Source organism: Manis javanica, chromosome 13, assembly GCF_040802235.1.
Source record: "Manis javanica isolate MJ-LG chromosome 13, MJ_LKY, whole genome shotgun sequence".
NCBI lineage: Eukaryota > Metazoa > Chordata > Mammalia > Pholidota > Manidae > Manis > Manis javanica.
The window spans coordinates 78510859-78537934 of record NC_133168.1 but is presented as its reverse complement, the minus strand read 5'-3'; the positions used below and the strand labels follow the sequence as shown (position 1 = coordinate 78537934).

General features: G+C 47.7%; 1 protein-coding gene across 11 annotated transcripts in view; it reads left to right on the top strand.

Moving 5' to 3' along the window:
• The window catches only part of RPS6KA2 (ribosomal protein S6 kinase A2), a 291734-nt gene that overhangs the window by 206711 nt on the left and 57947 nt on the right, over window positions 1–27076 (top strand). For 9 of the 11 annotated variants that reach the window (XM_073219882.1, XM_073219881.1, XM_037020845.2 and 6 more), the window contains 3 exons: window positions 8245–8361; window positions 14720–14801; window positions 25033–25113. In XM_073219882.1, the coding sequence (XP_073075983.1) occupies window positions 8245–8361; window positions 14720–14801; window positions 25033–25113 (280 nt within the window). Of the gene's footprint in view, window positions 1–6484; window positions 6538–8244; window positions 8362–12152; window positions 12384–14719; window positions 14802–25032; window positions 25114–27076 lie in introns of those variants that run through there. The other 2 variants (XM_073219886.1, XM_037020851.2) reach the window with 2 other exon arrangements.

The window sequence follows — 27076 nt, the reverse complement described above, 5'->3', positions numbered from 1 at the left end:
ATAATACAAATAATTACCCCAAGAGCGTGGGAAGTTCCCAAGCCCACATCTTATGCCATAAATTACAGTGACGCTTATCAGACTGACCCAGCCGTGGAGCATGGAGGGGGTCTCACAGCTGTGAGCATCCTGGGGATGCCAAACACCAGGGCATTTGATACACTTTCTAACAACCCCCTCCCCCCAAGGTATTCATTTATTCCTGCACAAACCCTTACCGAGTAAATACTGTGAGCCAGGCACACTGCCAGGCAGGAGGGTACCACTAAGAACAGACCAGGGCCAGCTGGTAATGAAGGACTTAACTGATAACACAACTGATCAAAACTGAATTGTATTTACCCTGCACATCATCTCTGACTAGGCTGAGAAGCACCTGCCGAGTCAGCGAGCTGCTTTCAGACAGCATCGCGGCGACCGGGTGACCGGGAGCTTGAGGCGGATGAAGTCCATCTGCCGCAGAGTAAGATGCTCATTGTCCACATGCCTGTGGGGACCTGCGGTGGCTCTTTAGATTCTCCATGTTTGGTGTCTGGGAACAAGAGTGGAACTGCTGGTGACAGCGCTCTACATTGTGAAAGAGCCAAAGAGGACACCATGTTGTGTAAACCAATGCAGGCACCTCGCTGGAAATACCTCATCTGTGTTCCTGTTAGGAAATCTGTAATGTGTAGCTCATATTGATAAAAACTGACATGTACGGATTTCAACAGGTAGCTTGGTTCCATGGAGTTGATTATCTTGGGCTGCTTTCTCCCTGCTGACAGCTCTCGAGGCTCTGGGTGGAGGGTGGTGGGGTATGGGTGGGCTGATGGGGCACTTGGAGGCTTTAAGCCATGTCTGATTTTTTTTAAGCAGAATATTTCATAATCTTTTAAAATGTCAACTAAGTTGGTCTGAAAAAAGAAAGAGGGATGGTTATTCAGCGAACTTCTTTGAATGAGATTTTTGTCTAAAAGTTTTGGCTTTTCAACAGTTTGGAAACTGGCAAAAGATTATCTGCATATTACCACTGAAATTGTTTTAAGCTTCATTCTGAAATTCATGATTGTTTTTGGTCTTGATTCTGTAAGAGTCATTGGGATAGGATAAATAGTGTATACACCAGGGCTAGCTACATGCCATGGGTGTTTGGAAACTGGCAGTTTCTCTAAGATTGGCAATCTTCTCTGAGGTTAGTTGGGATCTACTTTTAGCAGGAAACTGGAAAAATAGTTGGGACAAGAGTGCGGGCAGAAATAGCTCCTTTCTGTTGCCCCAAGTACTGCATGTGTCCTCGGCCTTCTGAGGGGAGCACCACGAACAGGGACCTTCTCTCTAAGATTAAGGGTTTATTAATCTGACACACAAACATGTCGCAAAACTACAGTTGATTTTTATGACAACTCATTGCTATTCAAGAAAAAAAAACCTTTCACATTTGTATCTACAAAATCATTTAAGAGAAGTAAATTGATCATACTTAGGTCATGCTTAGCAGACATCTCTAATTTCACTTTTAAACCAGTTTTTTTGTTTCCAGTGAATTCATACCCACTCCCAAACACCCTGTCTCCCAGGAAAAAAATCTGTTAATTCCCTGGCCACCTGTCAGGCTGGAAAGTTTGTGTTAACCTCCATACTGCTCATATTTATGTTTACCATCTGTCCCCTGATTGGAAATTCTGTGTCAATCCACAAGAGGAATCTTGCACATTGAGTATGAAAATTCTAATAGCTTTAAAAATATTGAGCCTTTCTCTTTCACCAAATGGCAGGTTTATTCTCACCCAGAAATGGTGTCCAAATTACTGACTATTGACTTCCATCTTTTGGGGTTTTTTGCAGCATATGATCTTACTTGGGTAATTAGCTCACAGCCTAAACTTTGTATCATGAGTATTTTTGTTATAGCTCAATATGATAGCAGTGGGTGAGCCTGGGAATCCCATGTAAATGGTTAGGGAGGTGACTTTATTGTTTTAAATTTCCTTATATAGGAACGTGGATTTTCTTGATCATTTTTGTATTTCTAAATAAATTTAGAAAACAGGAAAGAAATTACTTATATTCTTCTAATATCGTCAACCATTAGTATCTCAAATTATTTCCCAAAATACCTTTCCTACAAATTGTCATGGTAATTATCATGTGCATAAACTTTATTTACTTCCTTCTTCAAAGTTGTATAACAAGGGTCTTTCAACATTGCCAAATAGACTTCAAATTCACTTAATTTTTTTTTATTCTGAAATAATTAGTAACAAAGTTACAAAAGCTAAACAGAGCTCCTGTTTGCCTTTCACTCAATTTCCCCCACTGGTTATGTCTTGTATAACTATTGTACAATATTAAAACTAGGAATTTGACATGTGATGCAGTCAACAGACTTCAGATTTCACTAGTTTTACATGACTCATTTGCGAACGTATGTGTGTAGTTCAGTGTAATTTCATCACAGCTGTAAATTTATGAAACCATCACCACAAGATACAGAATTTTTCCACCTACAAAGATGCCTCCTACTACTCTTAATGAGCACATACACACACCCATCCCCTTACCTCTGGCAAACACTAATATTTTCTTTTTCTCTATAATTTTGTCATGTCAAGAATGTTATACAAATGGAATCATGTTTATATAACCTTTTGAGATTGGCTTTGTTTACGTGGCATAATTCTCTGGAGATTCATCAAAGTTGTGCGTATCGGTAGCTTTTTCTTAATCCTGCAGGGTGATCTCTCTCCATTTGCTTGACATTTACCAGTTGGGCGGACATCTGGGTTATTTCCAGTTTGGGTATTACAAGCAAAGCTCCTGTGAACTACCATGTCCAGGTCTTTGTGTGAACATAGTCTTCATCTGGGATAAATAGCGAATATGCAATACCAGATTGTACGGTAATTGAACATTTCATTTATAAGAAACTGACCTGTGGCTGTGCTGTTTTACATTCCCACCAGCAAGCCTGAGAGATCCAGTTTCTCTGCATCCTTGCCAGCACTGGATGTTACTGGGTTTTTTAAATTTTCATCCTTGATAGGTGTAGTGATAAATTATTGTGGGTTCACATATCTCTATAATGGCCCGTGATGTTGAATATACTTTCATGTGTTTCTCTCTTTTTTTGTGAAATGACACTTTTGCCTACTTTTTAAATTGGATAATTTATTATGCTGTTGAATTTTGATAATTCTTTGTTATAGATACAAGACCTTTGCCTGATAAGTTGTTTCCAAATATTTTCTCCCAGTCTGGGGCTTCTCTTTTCATCTTCTTAGCCATCTTTGTAGAGCAAACATTTTAAATTTTGATTAAGTTCAATGTATGAAAATTTGTTTTCTATGAATCATGTTTTTAGTGCCACATCTAAGATTTTTTTTCTCCTATCCCTAGGTCCTGAAGCTTTCCTCCTAATACTTTTATAGTTTTGCATTGAGGTCTGGGATCCATTTTCAGCCCATTGTTCTACAAAGCCTGAGTTTTGGGTCAAATGTCTTTTTTTTCTTTTCTGCTTTTGGGAGTCCAGTGCTCCAGCGCCATTTGTTGAAAAGACTGCCCTTCCTCCACTGAATTACTTTGTTACCCCTATTAGCAATCACCTGGGTGCATTAGAATGGGTCTGTTCTAGGGTCCTCTGTTCCGTTCATTGGTCTGTGTGTCTGTCCTTCCACCAGTGCCGCATTGTCTTGGCTGTTGTAGCTATAGTGACCCAGTGAGAGATTTCTCCCACTTTGTTATTCTCCCAATTGTTGTTAGCTTTTCTAGGCCTTTTACATTTCCGCATACATTTTAGAATAAGCTTGTCTGTGTCTATAAGAAGCCCTGCTCAGATTTTGATAGGAATTGCATTATACCTACAGATCAATTTTTGGAGAATTAAAAATTTGTTGAATCTTCCAGTCTGTAAACATGGCATGACTCTTCATTTTACTTAGTTCCTATTTGATTTTTTTTGGTAACATTCTGTAATGTTCATCACACAGATAACACTGTACATGTTTTATGTTTTGTTCCACCTGAGCAGTTCATTTTTCCGGGAACAATTATAAATGGCACAATCGATTTTTTAAATTAAAATAGCACTGATACACAATCTTATGATTGTTTCAAATACATAACACAGTGGTTCACCATTCACCCACAGTATCAAGTCCTCACCTCCTCCAGTGAGGTCAGTACCAACATAGATAGATGCTATAGGGTCACTGTGTTCTCACTATACTGCCATCCCTGTGGTCTGCCTGTGTAGAGATGGCACAGTCACTTGTAATGTCTGTGTAAAATTTCATTTGGTGGACATGTCATCATTTACTTAATTCTTTTGCATTTGTTGGACATTTAAATTGTTTCTTATTTCTTCACTCTTGAAAAAAAAAACACTATAGCTAACAGCTATCAATACTCAATATTCAAATTGTTTTATAACTTCTGAGAAGTGGGACTCCTGGGCCAGAAGGTGTGAGCACACGTGCCCCTTGGTGGGCTGTGTGGTTTGTGGGACTGGCAGCACGCTGTGCTCGGCTCTCCCTGCCCTCCGCCCGCCTCCATCTGCCCAGGAAGGCTGGTGCTCACACTAGAGTTTCTTTTTCCAAAACACAGGCCCAGTGGCTCTTTAGAGCTGCCTCATTGTGGCTGATTACTCTCTGTCATACCATAAATTCTTTATAGGTTGCAGTTTTCTAGAACAGAACCTCATCCCATATACTTGCCCCCATGGTCACTGGTGCTGTCATCACTGCCCATCTCTGTGGCCTCTTGTGGTCCTTCTGCAAATTATTTGCACTTGCTAAAGGTTCTCAGTGTGAATAACCCATCCTTCCAGGTTCTGCTCTGCCTGCCTCCTGCAACTCACAAACATGCCAGCTCTGTGAGTGGGGGGCAGCTCTTCTCTTAGGGGCATGGGGGATGCTTTGAGACCCCACTGTCTGAGGAAGGGCTATGAGGATGGGCATGCTGGGGAAAGACTCCCGCAATCGTGGCAATCAGGTTTAATAACTGTTGCCATGTGTTCACATTGAAACACACGGACAGACATCTGCTATGTAAGCAGAACCCCATTGCCTTCCTCTGCCCTGGCTGCTGCTGCTGAGGTGCTCCGACAGTGTGTCCCCGTGCCCTCTCAGTCCGTGCTGTGCCATCAGAGGACTCACCACCCGGCTTGTCGCTCCTGAGCCACACGTCTGCTGAAGGACGTCCAAGTGATTGCACTCACACAGCCCACAGTTCTGCCCCAGTGGGTCAGTGTCCTCCTTGGAGTCAGGTCATAGGGCTACTTAGCCACTGAGTGCTGGAAAACTGAACAGTTTGGACCTTTGACTTAAGCATCCCAAAGACAACTTTACGGGGGTGATCTTCCCAGTGTATCAAGAAAAGCAATCCATGAAGACTGAATTTTTACATTACCTTGGAGAATATTCTTGGCCCTTTTGAAGATTCAAACCTACTATGTGTGACCACTGACCTCTACTGTAAAGGAATTCTTACTGATGGTCCTGGAGAACTTGGGGCCCAACCTCAGATTCTCTCTTGGTGAGAAAAACTGGGGAAACCTCCTCAATAACACCTGAGGATGTGCTTTTGTCCCCTCTGATCAGAGAAGCAACAAGACACCAGCCGTGTGCGATCGTGAGAACCAGCATTCAGCGGTCAGTCCAGGGGGCTCTGCGTCTCTGGTTGACTAGTAAGCAGGTGCAGGCAGGCAGGTGCAGGCTTCCCGCTGCATTACGGGTAGGCCGGAAACAGGACGACCCTGTGGGAGTGAAGTCCCACCAGCTTGACGTCCTGACCGCCAGCCAGGCCCCTCGGCATTCCCTGCTCTGCCCTGCCAGAGACCTCACAGCGACAGCTTGTTCTGATGGAGGTCTTTACCAAGCATTTAACCAAATATTGATTTTGAAAAAAATAGGATGTCAAGTCAGCAGTATGTGAAAGTTAGGTCTTGGAGAAGATGATATTCAGATAAACTCAATTAACTGTGACCATCAGGGGCTATTTTTCTGGAATGGTCAGAGTTGTTTGGGCGCTTATTCCAGGTGGATGCTGTGGGCCCCAAGGCTAGAACCTGCCCGCCAGCTCGGGACACGCCTGCCTGAGGGATGCATTTGCAAGGCAGAGGGGTGTGCACTGGTATCACTGTGGGCGAGTGACCTCATCGACCACGGCTGTGAGCCTCTGGCCTGCCAGAAAGCTGCTGAAGAACAGGGATGATCTAGAAATCTTCAAGAAACGCACACGTGGGCCATAAAGTGGGGGTTGGGGGAGGGGGCGGAAGAGAGCAGATAAGAGTCTGCAGCCTCAGCCGCCTGTTTCTGGGCCCTGTTCTCTCCCGCCTCCCCGTGCCTTTGGGCGCCATTGAATTTTGCTTCTTGTTCAGCAGTGTGGCTGTTAATGTGTTCACGTGACCAAAATGAAGTCACAGAAAGGTGTGAATTGTTACCTTCGTCATAACGTGGGTGTTGCATCGACACGGCTATGTGGCTGGACTTACCTGGGAGGGAAGCCAGGATTCTGACTGGAAGAGCCGGGCTGTGGTAACGGACCCACTGCCAGGAGGTGCTTTTTATTAATAGAAAATGTGTATTCTCTTCTCATTTTAGTGACAATCTTCTATTTCTTTAGTCAGCTGACAAGTCAATGGCAGGAAAAGATAACACCTGTGTTTCTCTGGGGACTTGGAGAACAATTTCTTTGAATATCAGCTTGTGGCCTTGTTTTCTAAGTGGCCCTATTACAAAGGGAGGGATTTTCCCTCAAAGTGTGCACAGTCTCCATAGCTCAGGCCCTGCAAGTCCAGGCCTGAGGTGTGAGGCTGGAATGTCTGTAAACATGATCCCCACCCTAAACTGCCATCGAAATGTAATAGCCATTGGTTGGCCTGTGCTCCCAGCATTCTTATTTTTTCAAGAAGTTATTACAAAGCAGCCATATTGTGATTCCTTGTCTTCTGAGTTCATAGAAACCTTATGAACCTACCAGAATACATTTTTTGACTTTTATTCATTGTTTTCACAAGTAGAGAAACCATTGGTTTTACAAAAATGGCAAATGATCCTTACAGATGTGAGGACATTGACGTGTTTTCCCTAACTTTAAGAATTTTAAAAAGCAAAAGGTAACAGCATAGGCCACTGAGCTGCTGTGTGAGTTTTTATAGCACAGACAACCTTTCTTTACTTTTAAAGGTGTCCAATCCTGGAGGTCCATGGAGATCATGAAATTGGTAACTTTTGAGAAACTGAACTTTTTCATACATTTTGAAGAGAGACCACTATAATGTAATTTATTGCTGTTACGATTTCATTTGAAAATACTTGCTCTTAGACTAAAATCTAGGAAGGAAGTGTGTGTGACTTTAAAGTTGTTCTTGACTGGAAACCCTATTCTAACTCCTGGCTGTGTAACCTGAGCCAGGATAAAATCACCATGGAGTTTTTCAGGAATAAAAGAAATAACGGGTGCAAAGGCTGAGGACCCAGAACCAGGGAGCATTTGGGCTCTGCTGCCGGGAAAAATACCTACATCCCAGTTTTTCCGTTTCAAACTCCTGATGTTGGGCAGGTAGCATGCCCCTCTGCAAGTGAAGTGATGTGATGCATCTGTGAAAAGACAAAGTTCTTTGATGAAAATTTGTAGTGATTTCTGTCAGTGTTTTAAAGATCAAGAAGGACTTTTTTTCTTACTGGGAAATACATTTTCTGGACTGGCAGAAAATCTTATCTGACTGCTGCGTCTGAGATGGAATCTCTAAGATAACAATGAAATGTTCTTTGCATTAGCTGTGGCATAATTGTCAGGGATAGTATGAATAAGAAGGATAAAAAATGTGCATTTCACAGACTACTTCCACAGATGGAACGTATCGGTGACCCCTGTGAGCACAGCAGTGGAGGTCGAAACAAGTCCTCAGAGGATCATTTTGTTCCCCAGCTGCTGTGTTCATCCCTATCCAAACTTCTGCCCAAACTGTTAGGAAAAGAATGGGTTTTGTCAAGAGTCCCTCCACGGTTCCTTGAGATAATGGTAAGACCAGATGACAAAAAACATGGGGAAAAGATCAGAGGTTCCCATGCCCTAAAAATGGAGCAACAGGCACAGATAAGTAAGACAGTTATGTGAGGCTATGCGGCGTCGCAGCTTCCCACTCCAGTCCTAAAAATCTGTAACAGGCTCAGCTTCTGACTATCGTGCAGGCTGGAATTGTGAGAAGCACAGAGGAGCCCGTTGATTTGTGTGTTTTATCATGTCACCCCTCTCTTGTAGGAAGAAGGCATTGTGAAGGAGATTGACATCAGTCATCATGTCAAAGAAGGATTTGAAAAGGCTGACCCTTCCCAGTTTGAACTCTTGAAAGTTTTAGGACAAGGATCTTATGGAAAGGTAAGTCAGACCTTTGGGTCCCTCTTAGTCTCTTTCTGTTGTGGCTGGCTCTGTGTCGCACAACAGGAGCACTTGAATGATGACAGGAGACATGGCAGAGGTGCTCCCTGAACACCAAGGACACATGGACCAGAGGCTGATGGAATGAAAATTGCAAGCGTCCTCCCTTCTCTGGCTTGGCACGCGCTTTCCATCACCATGGAGCCGCGCAAAGCCAGGCTGCCTGTGCCTTGAGGGTATCACATGCTCCCTCTCCTTAGAGCTTGCTTGGGCATTTAGTTCATCACTAGGGTGAGCAGGATTCCAGAACTTGAGCCAGTGCATCGTTGAAAGCACAGGCTGAACAAGAAATCAAAAATAGAACAAGAAAACAAAGCAGAAAACAGTGCCCTTCAGGACTGGCCTGCACAGCCATCGCTCAGGAGTCAGGAGCCCGGGCTCTACTCCTTACCCTCCGTGCCAGTCACAGTTACTTTGCCTAAGACTCAGTTTCCCCACCTATCAAATGGGGATAAATAATTATTCTATGGATTAAATAAGACTTGAATCCCATCTTGCAATTGCCTGAGACATGTTGAACTGTTGAAAGTTTTAGGACAGAATATAAGCTGTAAGAATCATTCATAGCAGAGAATTGCTTTTCCTTTTTTTATATTCAAATTACAATTAAAACCAATGCACATGAGTGCATATGGGTATCAAGTTCATCAAGCTGTACACTAAGATTTGTGCATTTTTTACAAATAATTCATAATTTTTAAAAAAAGGACTTATTTTTAAAAATAAAACATTCTCATAGTAAAGGGTAAAACTAAAAAAATATTTCAAATGATAAGAACCAATTCCCCTCAGAAAATGAGCAATAGGTGGCTCTTTGTGTGGGGCCTCATCCACGTACTGCAGGGTCACGACCTGTGAGTCATTCGAGGTCAGTGCTGACTCCTCTGCCTCCTTGGTGCCGCTGTTAGGGACCTGCAGACCCTGACAGCATGGCCTGGATAAGCGACGAACCCAGCCTTTCCTAGCGTGTCAGCAGAACAGTCCTGGCGCCTTAAAATAACTATTTTGTGTGGTGTGTGGACGACCACCACATCTCTCCATTCTTCGTAGGACTCTGCCAAGTTGAAATCTGGCTCCTGTTGATTTAATGTAGGATCAATAGTATGCCAGTGACCTTCTGAAAATCTCTTACAGACCATGAACATTTGATTGTGAAATTTATCTTTGACCTGGTTATAGAATAGAATGACTTTTTCTTTTCTCTTTTTCTCTTCCACATGGTGATGTGGGAGGAAACAGTAATGTATATACATATTAGTTTGAACCAAATGCTATTACTGGTATTCAAAATTTTGTGTCCTATAAAAATGGCTATATGGCTCAGAAGGTATTTACGGAAGTAAGGAAATGAAGATTTCAGTATCTCACAGTGTGAAAAGCCATCACTGAAAACAAGGCAGAGCCTATTCATGTAGTAATGGAATGTCTTGCCATTAATTAGGAATGTTGGGAAAAAGCAGGTGGCATAGTTCTTTCTCAAAGAATCACGATTTTGAAATAGAGGCAAGCAAGGCCTCCTCCCTTTTGCCCCTTCACGGACCCTGGTGCGTGTGTGTCCTTGAAGGAGTCGGCCCCATGGAGCATGTTCTTGGCCGGCTCATCCGTGTCCCCGGTGGGCCTGCAGCCGAGCCGGCGGTGCCGGGTGGCAGGAGTCATGCCCTGGCACTGGCCGCCGCCGCCGCCCGTCTCCCGGTGCCTGGGAGCAGCAGAGACGGGAAGGTGCCCTCTGAGCACAACAGAAACACAGATTCGAGGCCCAAGGTGTCCCTTCAGAAACTAGACTGAATAAAAACTACCCTTGAAAATGTCCTCCTCGGAGGCCTGGGGGTGAAAATAGGAGGGGAAAAAGCTATTTTGAATTTCAACTTTGCTTTAAAGAAAGTCTTTGCACAACAAGTCAAGTGATGGTGTTTGTGGGTCCCCGCAGAGTGGTCGCCCCGCAGAGTGGTTGGTCCCCCAGGAGTGGTCCCTGCCTCATGCACCATCCCAGGCCTCTCCAGCCACACGTCTACACTTAACACTGTCATACACAGGGATGCAAGTGAAGTTCAGAAATAAAAGACGACTCGGCAGGGGTGTCTCGGGTGTTTCAGCCCCACTAGTTGCTGGGTGTCATCCAGTTCGGCTGCACCAGAGCTGTTGGGAGGGAGGTTCAGGGCTCCCAGTGGACGAGGCTGCTGACTTGAGGTGGCAGAACTCTGGTCGAAGGCGTTATTCTGGAAAGCTTCACTCCGAAGTCCCCTGGGAATGATTTGGAGCCAACATCAGACACAAATATAAATAGTGTTTTCCACACAGGGCTGCTTGTTAGGAATTTTTTATAAAAGCAGAGTCAGCAAGGAGGGGAAAGCAAAGCCATGTGTTCTGATGCCCCGTGTTAGTTTATTCTCTCTAAGTAAAAATAGTGTGTCCTTACGTGGGAGTGACCTACCTGATCTCCTTTAAGGAAAAGAAGGTCAAAACTAGATGTCATGGTGCAGAAAGCTCTTGGTAGCAAATTTCCCTTGCTCTGCTGCAAAGCGCAGGGACTGGCATGAATCTGGGCTCCAGCATCCCAGGCTGTGCTCGCCTCACTGGTTCTCTCCATTCTTTTGTTCATCCATTACTGTGATGGCAGGAGTTCTGTGCTGGAGACACAGAAATGAGCAAAACGTATTCTCGCAGCCAGAAGGTACAAGAACCCAGAGGGCAAGCCCCTGGGATGGCATCTCCCCAGGGGCTGAGGGCAGCCTCCAGCTGACCCCCTATGGGACCACCCAGACTGCAGCCTGGGCACCTGTCCCAGGGCCAGTCCTGCACAGTGCAGGGTGGGGCTGAAGCAACCTGCTGCGGGAAGTGGAGGCAGTCTCTGGTCATTTGTCATTTGTTCAAACCATCCTGTTTCGGTGCTATCCAGGGAGCAGAGGGTAGTGGTGGTGTCTGGCCAAGAGAAACACAGCCTTATCCTCATACAGGAAAGCGCCATCACATTGAATTGGGAAGCAGTGAAGTGCTTTGGAAATATGGCAGAGCACATTCTAGCACTGGCGCGAAGGATGCTAACTGGATGCTCATTGGCACATTAGAAACAGAGGCACCAGGCTGCCACAGAGCCAGGAAGCAAGCTGTTGCCCCCTCCCCATGTCCTTGCTGCGCCAGGCACCCTTACGTGGATGAGCACCAGGGCCGCCCTGAAGTATATTCCCTGAGCATGTCCTGTGGAATGCTCTTCAGAGTAGGAGTCCCACATCTGGGGAGGGATCAAACCAAGTCAGAAAACATCCTTGCTGCTGTCAGTTAATTGGTGGCATTGTAAGAATGGGTCTTCAAGTGTCTTCCTCTGGGGGACATTGTTACCCTAAAGTCCTCCAAAAGCTTATGGCAGCCACCTAGCTGTCCTGTGTGTTGGCGGACACTGCAGAGCGATTGCCATTTTCCAGTTCCGACGGCTGAGAATTTTGCTCAGAGAACCAGGTCACGACTTCGCTGACTACAGGGATATGTGAAGATTCGGGGTGACTTGGGGTGGCTTAAGGTGACCCAGCCTCCGGTTGTGTGTCATCTCATGACATCTTTGCAGCGCCCCACACTGACCTGCCAAGCAGGCAGTTCTAAAAATGAAACGAGGGAGCCCAAAAAAAGCCGACCCAATCAACTGTGACAATCAGGCTATTTTGCTGGAATGGTCAGAGTTGTCCGGGCACTCATTCCAGCACACTGAAGCGTATTCCGGATCACCCAAGCCTGACAGAAGAGGAGGAGACAAACGCAGGGTGCAGCCATGCTGGGGTGCCGGCCCTTCAGCCGACCAGGCCAGCCTCCTCGCGAATCATCACGTTTAATTTTGAAGTTGACTTTTACAGCTTCTGTTGGTTTTCTCGGGATGCTGCATGTCTGCTGGTAGGTACCTGATGCCCATGGGGCTGACCCCGCGGCCGCGCCAGGTGACGTGCAGGACCCAGCACATAGCAGGAGCTTGAAAGGTACTGATGAAATGGAATTTTTCCTGTTCTTTTCAAAAATAAAAATAGAACTTTCAAAAAAACAAGTAAGTGTAAATAGCCATTACTATCAATGATCTCATTTTTAAAGCCTGAAATACAGTAGACAAAAAGGTTTTATGTGTAACTATGCAAAGTTTGGCATCATTTCAAGTAAATCTTGAGGGCTGCCTGTGAGCTTGGTTCTCAGTTTAGACTCAGGGATCGGGGTGTTCACAGCTCCTTGAATCCATGCTCTCAGGTGCATGGACATATGCATTCAGGCGTGCCTCTCCTTATATTTAGGGGAGCGGTGGAATAAGGGATGGAAAAGGAGCGGAAAGGTTGTTTCCAAGTATCCAAAGGCTGGCCGCACACACACACCTTTCTCATACTTCACTCATCCTCCCATTTTGACAGAGGAGTTTTACTGTCATTACTAGTTCTCTGACAAGTCAGTGTCCGTGTAACGGGGTGGGGAGAGCTCTGTGCCCCAGGCGAAGCCCACGAGGGCCAGAGCAGCTGTTCATGCTGCGTCTCTGCACAGTGACTTGAGGAGAAGGCAGTTTGCCCTGGGGCCGCTCACTCACGGCCCCCACCCATCCCCACCTGCCCTGCTGACCCCAGTGACCCCAAATACTCAGATCCACACCGGCTCCCTGGGGGGGCTGGAGCTAAGGGGACTTGGAGCATGAGCGAGCCAGCAGGTGTTCACAGCACATGACTCCCCACCGGCCACTCTAGGGCCCCAAGGCCCACCACTAGAGCTGCTCTCCACACACCCTCTGCCTGCTGTCACAGCTCTTCCTCTTGGGGGCCTCGACCCCAGCCCCCCTCTCCTTAGGCAGAGCCCCAGTCTGCAGCAGCTGCCAGGCCGAAGAGGCTGGTGGGTGGCAGGAGGGCCGAGCTTGCTTCCTGGGCCCCTGCACCCCCAGGGGTCTGCCCCACAGGCAGCCAACTGGCAGACAAACCTGTGGGACCCACGGGGGCTCGGACACGTCACACGCCTCTCAAGCATACTCTCATGGGAGTGTAGCCCGGAGGCCACAGAAAGCGGCCTCTAGTCCGCCTCTAGCTGCCCGTGGCTCCTGGGCCCTCTGCTGCAGGCAGCCTCTCTGTGGAGAGGGAGGGGGGCTTTTGCTGACCTGGGGAGCCCCGTCTGGGGGATGGTGACCCAAGCGGTGCCAAGGTTAGGAGGGAGGGACAGCTGGGTCCTCACGGGGCATGTGGTGCTGGGGCACTGTCTGTGGCCCTCCACTCTGCCCCGAGACTGGATGCCAGTGTCTCCCTGGGGGGAGGCAGGCCAGTGGGCTGCCCCAGGGCTCTTGCCCGCACACAGCCTCATCCATATGCCACACCTCCAACTGTGGCCAGTGAAACCAGGACCCCTCATAAGAGTCCCACACTTAGTGGGCCAGGTTCTGTAACCAGATTCACCAGACGCCTGGGTGCTAGCAACCTTTCTGGCCCGAGGCTCAGAGAGGGAGGCCCTGGGAAGGAGAGACACCCTCACCCCATGCAGGCTGCCCCCTGTCTGCCGGAGGCCAGCTCTGTCTGTGTGTGCTGTTGCGGCGGCCTGCCCCTCTCCAAATACTGCTAGAAAATGCAGATACTTCATTTTGATGGAAGGGGTTTGTTCTTTCTTTCATGAAGTACCCTGGGTGTGTGTGTGCTTATTATTTACTGACTTTCTTCAACAGCAATCATGAATATGACTAAGCTCACTCAAGTTCTCTAACTGTTCCCTTTTTGGTCTTCTTCCATTAGGTACCTCAAAATGTGCTTCAGAAAGTGTTAAGTGTTCACTGAGTATATTTAAGAGCCATTTAGAGACTAACTCCATAAACTTAAGCTACTCAAAACTACAATCTGGGGGAAGAAACCTCAAAACAAGTGAAGCTACTTTATCCTGAGAGTCGTTCTGTCCTGTGTGATTGGCAGTAACCCTCAGGGCTGGGTTCACAGGGGGATGGCAGAGGGCGTTTACAGTAAACCCCATGGTGTCCTTTAAACTTCTGGTTAGTGTGTGTGTTTCTGAAGGATCGCTGTCTTCTAAAAAAGGGTGGTACTACTTCTGGTAGAAAATGTTCAATCGAATGCCAGCGCTGCCGGAGACAAATGAAGGTCCTTCCTAGACACAGCCTGCTGTTCACCACGGGGCTTTAGTGAATTAGATGTGGGCAGCCTTGAAGTCAGAAAACTTTGCATTTATAATTTTCCTACAGTGTGTTTATTTCATTGAAATTTTTCTAAACTCCTTTGTGTATCCACTAGTCAATCAAATAAAGACAATGAGTTTAAAGTCATTAATTTCAGGTGGTCTGTGTTCTCTTTCTAAGGTGTTCCTGGTAAGGAAGATCCAGGGGTCTGATGCTGGACAGCTCTATGCAATGAAAGTTCTTAAGAAAGCGACCTTGAAAGGTGAGGACTTCGCAGGGCTGCCCTGCCTGAGGCACGTCATTGCCTTGTACCCCTCTTGCTGGTTGAGTGAATACCCATCTGTTGACTGTTGTGTGATTTTTGAAGATCTCTCTAAAGGAGCATATTACTCACATCCCGCTCTAACTGATAATAAATAGTACAGACATTTCCCTGAATATTTTATGTATCCCTGCAAAATGTCCACAGTTTTCAGAGAAAAGCCGTAGTGCATAAATGCCACATTCGTTCTGCTCTATCAGACCATTTGGTGAACAGGGCCTCGAGGAGGAAGAGCGGGAGCTGGTTGTTAGGACGCAGTGTGGAGGACACGTCAGCCTGAATTTGTCAGGCAGACTGGATTGCTCAGTTTTAAACAAAATGTGATTCCTGACTGTATTGTTTCCCTTCTGTCCTGGTGACTGGGTTCTGGGAATACAGTCCAGCTGATTCCCAGCCTGCTGTGCCTGCCCTCCAGGACAGCATAAGCACTGAACACAGGGTCAGGATAAATCCGTGATCCAAAGTCTGCATTCCAAGCCCAGCAGTGCGTGTGCACACCCACGTGTGCTCTGACCCCTCCGATTCACCCTGTTGGTGAGGGGGGGATCCCCCACCCAAAAAAGTCTGCAGTGGCCAAACTCCCAACAGCCAGCACTGGACAGGTGAGATGGTGGTTTATTAGTCACAGAAACTCATCCCCCAGGGCAGGGGAGCGCACATGCCACCCTGGGCCGCCTGGGGTTGCTCTCAGGAGCAGCGTGAAGTCGGGGCTTGGGAGGCAGGCCTTGCAGTAACGAGGGAGGGAGGTGGCCCCTGGTTCCCAGGAAGGATGTGATGGGCTTGTTTGCACAATTCTGTTAGGTTGAAGACCCGGAGGAGGGGCGTGCAGCTGGCCTGGCTTGTAGGGGAGCCAGTAGGGTGTGGGGCCTTCCTGCCCGGCACTGGGCATATCTGCCAAGGGTAGGAAAACACATGGTTAGGCCTTTGGGGTCTGTGAGGCTCAAAGATGTCAGGGAAGCACTTGATTATCCTATATCACTATGTCCTCATCAAGCACATGGTAAGGAGGGGCACAGTACAAAAATATGTCATTCTCTGCACACAAGTCACTATCTAGCTGGTAGATAAGATCCATGTATTTTTAACTACATACAACCAACAATATAGGCAAGTAAGTGCATAGAACAAACATATAGATGTAGATATCTTGGTTCAAAGGAGAGAAAGAATCTTTCCAAATAAGGTGTCCAAGAACTGAGAAGGTGAGACTCAAGTCTGAAAGGAGGAGTGGCTAATGCAGCTGACGACCTGAGTGGGGTGACCTGTCGGCATGGCCTGCCTGCATCAGAATCACCTGTGTGCACCTGGGAGGGCAAAGGTGTGGAAAACAGATTCCTAGGTCCCCTCCTGACCTACTGAATCATATGCCCTTAGGAGCAGAGCCTGGAATTTGCCTTTTTTTTTAACAAGTTGTCCTCGTAATTCGTATGTACACAAAAGTCTGGATTCTCCAGTATAGGCATTCTTCTACTTTATTGCAAACACTTAGTTCTTAATTCAGCATTATCAATGGCAACATAACATAAGCCATGCTCTTTAGTGAACACATTTATTGTAGCTATATTTCTAAAACTGTCAAGTGAACTTGGCCAAATATTCCAAGATTCCCATAAGAATATAACTGTAAAGAATAGTTCTTTCAATGGTGTAGAGGAAGCAACGATGAATAGGAAAATGTATACGAAACAAAGCAGGTTTTGACTTTCCCCAGCTTTCAACAAAATAATCTTAGCACTGAACTGTAGTTCCATAGAAATAAAATACTAGACATTTGTTCAGGATCATCTGAATGTCTTAGAAGTGAACAGGTGTTCTGGCACTCGCTCAGAAGGTTAAGCACTCAGAGTTACTGTAAGACCCAACCTCCTGGGTACCTAACCAAGGGGAACAAAAATGTGTCTACACAATAACTTACATATAGATGTTCACAGCAGCAGTAGCCAAACACTGAGAACCCAAATATCCATCAACTAATGGATAAATAAAGTGTGGAGCATCCATATGATGGAATGTTACTCAGCAATAAAAAGAAATGAAATATTGATGCCTGCCACAGTGCGAATGAATCTTAGAAACATTCTGCCAAGTGAAAGATGCCAGACATCAGGCTTCCCGTGTGATTCCATTTGTATGAGTGTCCAGAATAGGCAAGTTCCCAGAGGCAGCAATCAGGTCAGTGAGGGCTGGGGGACAGGGGGAAGGGGGATGACTGCTCTTGCTATGGGGTTTCTTCTCAGGGTGATAGAAATGATTTAAAATTGTGATGTTTGCTTAGCTCCATGACTATTCTAACACCCACTGTCTTGTGCACTTTAAATGCATGAACTGAATGGTATGTAGGTTACATCTCAGCATAGCTGTCACTTTAAAAACAGCTGCAAACTGACATGGCTGTTTGCTAAAGCCCACTCTTTATCCTCTAAGCACTGGCATGTGCTCTCTCGGACACAAGGCGAGCAGGTTCCTGTGGTTGAAGGCAGGGACCAGCGGTGTGGTGGGCTCTCTGTTCCAATTGATGATGTCTGACTTTCCATCAGGAGATTCCGTGTTGACCTTGCCAGCATGTGTGCAGTAAACTTACATTGTTCCTTCTCCTTAAATCACAACTGTTCCTTCTTTCCCTCAAATACGATCTCACCATCTCCTGACCCTGAAAAGAGGAGGAGAAGGTAGATGTGAAATTGGATCAATTGTGAGGGCTTCTGTGGCTGGTCCCTGGCTGTGGAGGGGAGAGATATAAGCCAGGGGCTGGAACATGTTCTCTGCTTAACTTGTTGCTAAGCCTGCTCTCCGTCAGCATTGACCTTGACCTCCATTTCCATGCCAGCCACTTCGTCACAATGATTCACCCTCTGTGATTCATGAGTCTCCATGTTCGTGTATAATCTAACCCAGTGTCCTTGGGAAAGTCCTCCTGATACAGCATTACACATATTGTGCAGGACACAAAACTACACAGAGCACTCCTAATGTTGTCAAACATGTAAGTCTATCAGTATATATAGATGTATATATATATATGCACAAAAACTAAATATAATCATGTCATTCTAGTAGGAAATTTGCCAAAATGAGAATAGTTATGAGATTATTAGTTTTTATTTTCTTCCCTATATTCTGTATTTCAACTTTGCAACAAAATAAAACATTTGACTTTTTACAATGTAAAGTTATTTTCTAAAATATTCCAGAACAATATGCTTGTGCGAAATCATTTTATACTGTGAGCATGAGTCATATAAGCAGAAAGCTGCAGAAAAATGTCCCTTTCTCTGTGCTTGAAAAATAGTCTTTAAAACCAAAGGCTGCTTTAACCACTGACTGTTTAGGCTTTCTGTAATAGCCCATCACTAAAAAATAGATTTTATTTTTAATAAATGTACTTGGAATTTATTTTCGTAAGGGAAAATAAAAAGTTTACAAGCTGGTCTTTAAGTGAGGTGGTCCTCGGACCCGTCCTGGGGAACCAAGCATATCCGGATAGAAGGCTAGGTCTCCGAACACAGCTAAGGGGGCTCCCTGCAGAAGGACACCTGCCCCCCCTGAGCCTGCGTCTCCCCACCTGGAAAGAGGGTTGGCTCAGGAGATTTAAACCGCTGTAGCTGCAGCACCCTGCACTCCATTGGACTGAGTTAATGGAGTTTCCATCTTCATCCCATCACCAGTTTGCCGGGTAGTTGGTGACTCTGAAGAGACAGGACACTCACTGTGACAGCAGTGCCCAGGACCAGCCAGTCACCCAAGGGAGATGCACGGGACGCAGTAGTGACATCGCTTGGAAAGGATGACCCAGGGACAGAGGGCTTGTAGAAATAATCGTAGCACTCCAGGCTGTTTCTCAGACACACGGGTGGCTGTCAGGTGCAGAAGCAGGACTCCGTGAGGTTCCAGATAACTTGACACAAAGGGTATCACTTCTGACGGCCCTTTTGCATGTTTTATCTGTAAATAAGTCTGGAGTTGGCAGGTGGCTGCCTGCCACCCCACCCCTGTTCTTTAAAGAGGTGGCACAAGCTTCTTAGGGAAATGTCGGCTGCTGCAGCTGCTGAAGGCGCCGAGCTGGAGGGCATGCGGGCTCCCTGCCCCACGCGCCTTCCCGGGTCGTCCCTGAGTCACTTCAGCACCTTTTGAAAATGTTCACTTCTTGGATTGACAAAGTTTCTGAGCCTGTGACTCGGCACTGAGTCGTCACAGGCAGTGACTGGAGGTGATGTGATCCAAACACAAGGATTTGCGGTGCTGTGAGCGACTTCATTTAAGGACATTGACACATTGCCCTCCCCCGAGCGGGAGGCCGGAAGTTCAGCCTGAGCTTATCCCCCGATTAGTGAGCAGACAGGCGGGGACGGCCACCCGCACCCAAGACAGCGGCTCCCTGCCTCTGCTGCAAGCTGGGGTGACCTGCAGCTTCCCACCAAGCGCTGAGGCCTGGGGCTGCAGCCCAGAATTCTGAATCCACCTGCGGCCCGGGAACTCCCCCAGCCAGAGGACCCGCCCACAGCCGGAAGCACAGACCCTCCATTCTGGGGTCTCGTCCAGCTTAAACTCTCTCTGGTCCTCTTTGTGAAGATAGGCTTCGGAGAGATGTTAGGACTTTTCTCATCTAGGTTTTGGTGAGGGCCTGTTCAGGGGGCAGTGAGGAGGAAGGTGGAGTGCTAGCCGCCGGCCGGCTGGAAGGGATTTCGTCCCAGCTGCTGTGGCGCCAAAGGGCTGCGATCCTGGTGATCACCGAGGGCCACGGCCCGGCTTCCCCTGCAGGAGAGGCCCTTCTTGTGGCCAGCCTCCATGGGAGGCTGCTCAGGTGAAATGCCCCTGGGCAGTGGTCACTTCCCACTGTGACTTCATCTGCGTTTTCATGCCTCACTGACTTTGCATTATGCTCCCTGTGTCAGCTTTCTAAGCCCAAAGGTGGTACCCAGTCCCTCCTGTGAAGGAAACAGGTTGTGTCCTGTAGATTCTAAAGGGGGGAAAAACATTCTGGCAGGATCTCTTTGGCAAGTTATGTAACAGTTGTCACTTTGTGTTTCTTGGTCGCTGTCGGGGTCACCGAGGTGCAAGGGGGCAGAAATGGGCCTGCCGGGCACCCTCATGCTACTGGACACCAGTCAGCAACCTCTGCTGATCATCTGCTTTCTTTGGGAAGCAGGGCTCCGATCCAATCGCTGGGATGTCAGCAGATACAGTAGGGGCCTCAGACATGCACGCAGGGGCAGGACAGAAATGCGTGCATCCCGGCCATCTCTGCTACAGTGGGTTCGCCGGGTGGTCCCAAACCTCAGAATGGTATTTGCAGCACAATCCCATTATTTGCTTTTACCCTGAGGTGCTTCATTTAAAAACACTTAGTAACTAAGCTTCAGCTGATTTTATTTCTGTGCTAATTCATTTACGATGTTTAGTTCATGTAGGATGATTGCAAATCCCTAGTGGGGGGGAAGTCAGGCAAATTCCAAGGACACGTAGTAAGTGCTAGGAATTATTACTCTCAGTCTACAAGTGAGAAAATGGGGCAAAAGCCATGAAGCCAGTTGCTCAAAGTCACCTGGGGTCAGGATTCCACACCCCTCCTGTGAGACAGGCGCTTGGGACCCAACCCGTCCTGCCACACCCAGGGTGTCCCACCCTAATCAGGAAGCCACGTCCCAGCAGGTGTACCAGGGCACATTCTGCTCAGGGCATCTATTTTCCCAGGACATGATCTGACACAAAAAATCAAATGCAAAGGACTCTCTTACTCCTCCCCCAAAGCCCCTCGACTTCTTTCTCAGGCCCTCAGGGACCTTAGGTGAACCTTGAACCTTAGATAAGCATCATTCCTGTGTAATAGGCACTCCCATTCATTATTATACACTGCCTGTGTACAGTGAGGTACTTTATATGTTTGTTTCTACCAGGATTGCAATTCTTGATTGTAGATAGGTCAAAAGTAAAGGAGAGGTGTTTTTCACTACTGGTCATCTTTCATGCCCATGCACTGCCAGTACAGGAGATTCACAGGCTGAAGATCCCTCCACGGAAGGGTGCTCCAGGGAAGAAGTCAGTGACAGAACCATGCCAGTCTTATTTTAAATAATTTAGTGTCGAGAAATAGTTCTTAGCTATGCCTGATCACTGTATTAAATGTAGTTAACATTTTAAATTCTTATTTATGGTTTTCTTCCTCCATTTTTCTCAGGAATAATGAACAGCACAGTGTTTTGGCTGCCAAAAGTTTAGCAGCGCATAGGAGGCCATAGGAGGCCACCTTTTGCCATGAATTAGACCTTTAAAGGCTAAAAGATACCATGAGAAGACGGGTTTTTATTCTGCATCCAAGAGGTGGCTCAGGAAGTAACTTGAGTCCTAGTGGGGGTTTGCGGATGATGGAAGTAAGGGGTGAGCAGTGGTCACTCAGGCAGAGCCCAGGCTCACTCCCGGCCCAGCCATGGCCTCGAGTGACCAAGTCCCGGGCCGACTTTGTGCAGCACACCAGGCTTCCCCAACGCTGTGCTGCTTTGGGCACAAGCTGTCAACACGCTGCTGCGGCTGGAGCCGTCTGCCAACCGTGCCACCACGTGCAGCGCGTGTGGGAGCCAACCCTGTGCCCTGGGTGTGCGCTCCCTGTCCCCATGCATGTGTTTTTAAGAGGTGTGTTTGTTAGCTGGCCAGTTCACATCTTCATGGTGACTCACAGAATCATGTTTATTTTTATCTTACCCTGAGTTTTGCAAAACCATCTATACCTAATGTTATGTGATGAAATCTGATGTATGCTATAGAAGCATACTGATGGAGATAATTTAAAGATGAGAAGCAAATTCAGGAAGTGGTGTCTGGAGGGAAGGATTCGGGCCCACCCGCATGGCGGATGGAGCTTTCCTAGGTAAATCCAGCTGCCAAAGTAAGTTAACTGCTCTCCCCTGGGATTCTTAAGCTGACAGTTGCCAAATACTTCACTGTCAGTTTCCTGAGAACGTCCCTGACTGGCTCCACAAGATCGCCCCGGCCGTCCCATGGTTTCCATGGCTTCTACCACACAGGGATACAAGTATTCAGAAGCAGCCTCAAGGTTCAAGACCTCCCTGCTCCCGGCGCCAGACTGCTCGGCTGGCTGGCAGAAGAGCCACCTTGCAGGCCATTTCTCACTTGCCAGGAGATCCCAAAGGACTGTGGCTATCAAGACATTTTGTTGTGACAAGGAGAGGCTTTAGCCAACTTTGAACCCCACAAAAACCCAGAACAAGCCAAGCTGTTGAGGAACAAAATCAGGATGGAATGCCCTGGACCTCAGAAGCCCTGTGAGCACCACGAAGGCGGTACTCCCAGAGTGCAGGGCTCGGGGGCCATGGCAGCATGAGTCTGACCCCAAACTCGGGCTGTCATGGTGGAGCTCTGGGTCTGTCCTGCCCCCCAGGGCCACTCAGCACTTCCCTCCCCCCCCACTTCCTTGGGGGAAACTGCCTTTCTCAGTAGGGTGGGTTCGTAGGCGCCTCCCCCTTCATGCTGGCTCCAGGGAGGTCACGGGGGTGGCAGCTGAAGGACACACAAGGGGCACAGCCATCGGCAGGAGGCACCGACCGTGGCACCAAGAGGGCGCACAGCGGAAACCAGCCACGTCACAGCCTGGAACATTTTTCTTTTTGCATCTGTAGCAACAAGTCTCACTTGCTTCCAGACTCACACATAAAATGCCAGGGAGTAGGTGTCACAGTGAGGCTCTGGCTGGGCTCCGGGCCCTGGGCTAGCCTAGAGCTCCCCGACAGGGCACTGCTGCCAGCCCTGGGCTCCAGCTGGCCTAGGGATCCTTGACGTTCAGCTCAATGCAGCTCACCGTTTCTACGACTCACACAGCAGCAGTGGGAGAAGGGGAGCATCTCTCTGGGCTTCCTTTTGATGCATCTCAGTAGGAAATCAAAACCCTTGGAACCCTTAGCTGTCCAAGAGGCAGTGGGAATGCTCCAGCATCATAATGATGCGTTTGCTCTTGACGTCTGTTGGTTTCTTAGTGGAGGGAGCCTCTGTGGCTGCTGTCATGGCAGAACAGCAACTCCAGGCCTTTCCGTCCATCAGGCTCTGCCTGAGTGGCCAGCGCCACAGAGAACAGGCATCAGTGGGCACAGTGCCAGGCTCTGCCCAGCGGAGGACTTGGCGATCTCCCCCCACCATGGAGACCTGGTGCATCTGGGCTGTTTAATGTCTGGGGGCCAGTGTGTGGCCACCATCCTTCAGTACCTTTTGGCACATGCCTTTTTGGCCCATGGAAACTCGGCCACTTACGTAGCTGGAGGTCAGGATTGGTAAAATTCCCCGGAGGGAACACAGCCTTTCTCTGTTTCCTGCCGCCCTGGACCCAATATATGCTTGTGCTTGGCCACTGTTTGCCCAAGGGGTCAACCTTACAAAACACTTGTATGTCTTCCAGAACTGACGTGTTTGACCTGTCTTCACCTTCACTGTCATGCTGTGCTCTTAGTTTTCTTTTTCTCCTATTTTTCACAGAATGAAAGTATTTAGATACTGTATTTATTTAGGCTCCAGGCCCTTTTGCTGTGTGCTTCAGATAATCTCTACGTTTTGTGTTTACCTTTTAATTTTATGATCTTGGATGGTCAGTTTCTAGATGTTTTGTGACTCACTCTGTCACTCTTTCCTTTATTTCTCCCACTGCTTTTATTTTAAAAACTTCCCACTCAGACATCAGGTATTCATCTTTGATTTCATTTTTATGGCTTGATTTTTTTTTTTAACACTGAACTCTTTAATAGATCTGAGATTTGTTTTTTGTGTAAAATGTAGAGAGAAAAATATATATATTTTCCCATTATATCTAGACAGCCCCTTGGAAATTTTAATGTAAGATCTTTTAAGTTTTTCACCAGGCTTGTTATGGCCTTTGGTTTCCATCACCAATTGATAGGTGACTAAACAATTCTCAACATTCCAGATAGATCTGAACTCAGTGTTAAGAACATCAATCCTCTTTGAGAGGATTTTTAGATTTTCTTAAACAGAGTCGACAATTGAGCTTTGCAGGAAGTTGGCAAGAGGTATCTACTTTCCTGTGCTCGCCAGTTGCGGCATAGGGCAGGGACAGACGGATGGGACAGGCTCTCTAGGAGGTTTTGCTGCACCCCTGTGGACACTTTGGGTGTCCCTCCTCTGTGGCGCGTATGAGGCATTTAAGGTCCAGGGCATTCCATCCTGCTGATTTTGTTCCTCAACTGCCTGGCTTGTTCTGGGTTTTTCAGAGTTAAAAAGGTGGAAAGCCTCTCCCAGTCATAAGAAAATGCCGAAGCTACCCACTCACAAATGATAAAGGGTGCGCAAGAGGAATTCTGCAGCCGCCTCCTGAGAAGGGGAGCCCAACAGCACTCCACCTGGAGGGCAGGAAGGAGCCTCAGCTCGGAGACAGGCCACGGCCCGGATGCCCAGCACCGTCTCTCCTGCCCCTGCCGGTTACTGGGGCGATGGTTTCCCAGAACTGGAGGCTCAGGCTGTAGCCAGTGCTGCACTGAATTCCTTTTAAGGCAGCAGTATGGGTGGACCGTGTGTGGTGTGTGCATCCATCTGTGGATGTACCCCAGGCTGCCTCACTGTTGGCTGCTGTGACGGGCGCTGCTGTGGACGTGGGTGGACAAGTGTCTGAGTCCCTGTTGGGTAAATGCCTGGATGTGGAATCGCTGGGTCCTGCAGTAGCTCTGCGCTTACCACACTCGGAACCAACGACTTTTCCACAGCAGCTGCACCATTTTACATTCTCACCTTGTCATATTCTGTTTTGTTTTTTATTATGACCGTTCTTTGGGAAAGACTTTATTAAATAAAGTACATGTCACACAGGCCAAAACATGTTTGGAATAAAAGCTTGGTCAGTGATGTGGTTCTTAGCCATACATGTCACACAGATGGGTGAGCCTCTGAGGAAATGGTCTGTCCTGGCTCACCTGGGGCCACGTGTGGTCACCGGGCACTGTGCTGGGAGCCCCAGTCTCATGGGAATCTTTGGGTGCTCTCATCCTCCCAGCAGTGCTCTTTCTCTATTTATTTTTGCCTTAAAAATAGTCCAACTTTTATAGCTGTTTGAGAATTTTGGTAACAAAATGTAAGAATTATTTATAGCCAATGTTTTGAGGTCCACGTCCCCCAGAACTAACTCCTGCCTCTTGGAAACCTTTGTGTTTCTGTTTTGCAGTTCGGGACCGAGTCAGATCGAAGATGGAGAGAGACATCTTGGCAGAAGTGAATCACCCTTTCATCGTAAAGCTTCATTATGGTAAATAGAGTAAAAATAACCTACTTCTGAGAGGATCTAGAGCAACCTTCCCCCAGTCAAAGGACAGGGACACATAGGACTGGGTCCAAATGGCGCCTTGTGTCTCGTGGCGGCCGTGCTAGGTGGAGTTGCCTCCTCCCCAGTCCCGCTAGCCCTTCTGTTTCCTCCTCTGCCAGGCACAATGCCCTGTTTTCATCTCTAAGACCTAATTTGAGGGCTGCTGTTCATTATTAGCTTATCATCATTGGTAAAGTGGTGAAGAAACAGGTCTCCTGACCCAGATTGGATCAATGACAGATGTTGTGTCCTTTCAAAATAAGATGCCTTAGGCCACTAACTTCTTTAGGCCAGCTTGGTAGCACCTCTTATATTTTTGAGTACTGCCCCAAGCATTTTAAGTTACAGCTCATGGAAAACCTCACATCTTCCTTTCAAGGGAGGTTATTGTTTCCATTTTCAGAGGAGAAAGCAGAGACTCAGATCTAGTTGTGATTTTTGAGGCCACACGCCTGCTCTTGTCCGCTTTGCCTTTTTATCTCCTTGGCGAAGCAGTAAGTGAAACCTTCAGATTGATAATGAGCCTCTGGCTCCAGTCATGCCGGAGCGCCTGCGGGTCACTCCCCTGGAACTGTCCATGTGAGCCAGGTGCAGAAAGGAATAGAACTGGTGGTGGTGGTTTCGGAGGCGCCGGGGAAGGTGGGATTGTGGGAGCTCGACCAGCACATTTGCACATGAACCCAGAGCAAAGGCACCATTGGTAGGTGGGCTGAGACTTCCAGCTCGCTGCTGGCCAAGTTCTGGTATTACTAAGAAAACAGCCTTGTTTGGAAATTCTGAGGTTTGTCCTTCCAAATTAAGAGCAAAGTTGGCTGTGAACTTGCTGGAAGCCAGGCAATGACCCCGCTGGGTGGGGACCAGGACCCTCAGCCCTGCAGGCAGGTGCCCTGAGGCCACCATCTCCCAGTGGCCAGCCAGGCAGCTGACCTGCCTCTTAACTGCTGTCCCTCCTGCTGCCCATGTGCTCCTGTCACGCCCAGTCCCAGGGTGTTTTTCTGGAGAAGCTGAGAACTGGGCAGCTTACAAAGCTTTTTAAATGCATCTGTGCATCACCTCTGCGGTTGAGCAAAAGGTGCTTGCTTCCCATTAGCCCAGCGAGGACGCGCCGTCTGCGCACAGAGGGTTTTTTAGAGGCTCTATGTGTCTAAAGCCCCAACTTCCAGCATTTACTCTCAACAAAAAGAAAGTTTTCAAACGCTCTTACCAGATATTAGTACCCCTCCCGCTGTGCTTCCTGTGACTAGGAAATGGGTGCCAAAGCCTGGCTCAGCAGCGCATGGAACTGACTGACCCGCAGCAAAGGTGACAGCATTCCTTGACCCTCACACATGCATTCAGCCCCCTTGGTTAGGGAGCCCTTGCTAAATGCTGGGCAAGGGCTGAAACGTGAGCCCAAAGTTACAGCCCACGGAGATCAAACCTAAAGCATGAGCCCAACTGCCACGACAGACAGGCAGCCAGGCCAGCCAGTCACCACCACTGCTGTGAAGGGAGGAAGAGGTGAGGGATTTCCTTGAATCCCAAGCCGTACAGGATGCATGTCTGTAGTAGGGGAGGAGAGAGGTCCCCGCTGGGCTGGAGCCGTCCTGCAGCTCCACCCCACACCCTACAGTGAGGCGGGCCTCACAGAGCAGCTGTACCCAAAGGCCCCAGCATACTAGCGTGGACATGTGAGCACATGGGAGCACATGGATACTTGGAATATCTTCTAATTCCTCTTATGATTAAAGAAAGGCAGGAAAAAGGGAAGGGAGGGAGGTAGGGAGACAAAAAGAAAAATCTCCAGACTCCTAATAAAGTGAGGGGCAGAACTCAGTCCTGGGGCCCCCGTCCCTAAGTTCTGCCTCACCCAGCTGCCTGCGGCCGGTTCCTGGCCCTTTGCGGAGTGCCCCAGATTTGAGCCGTG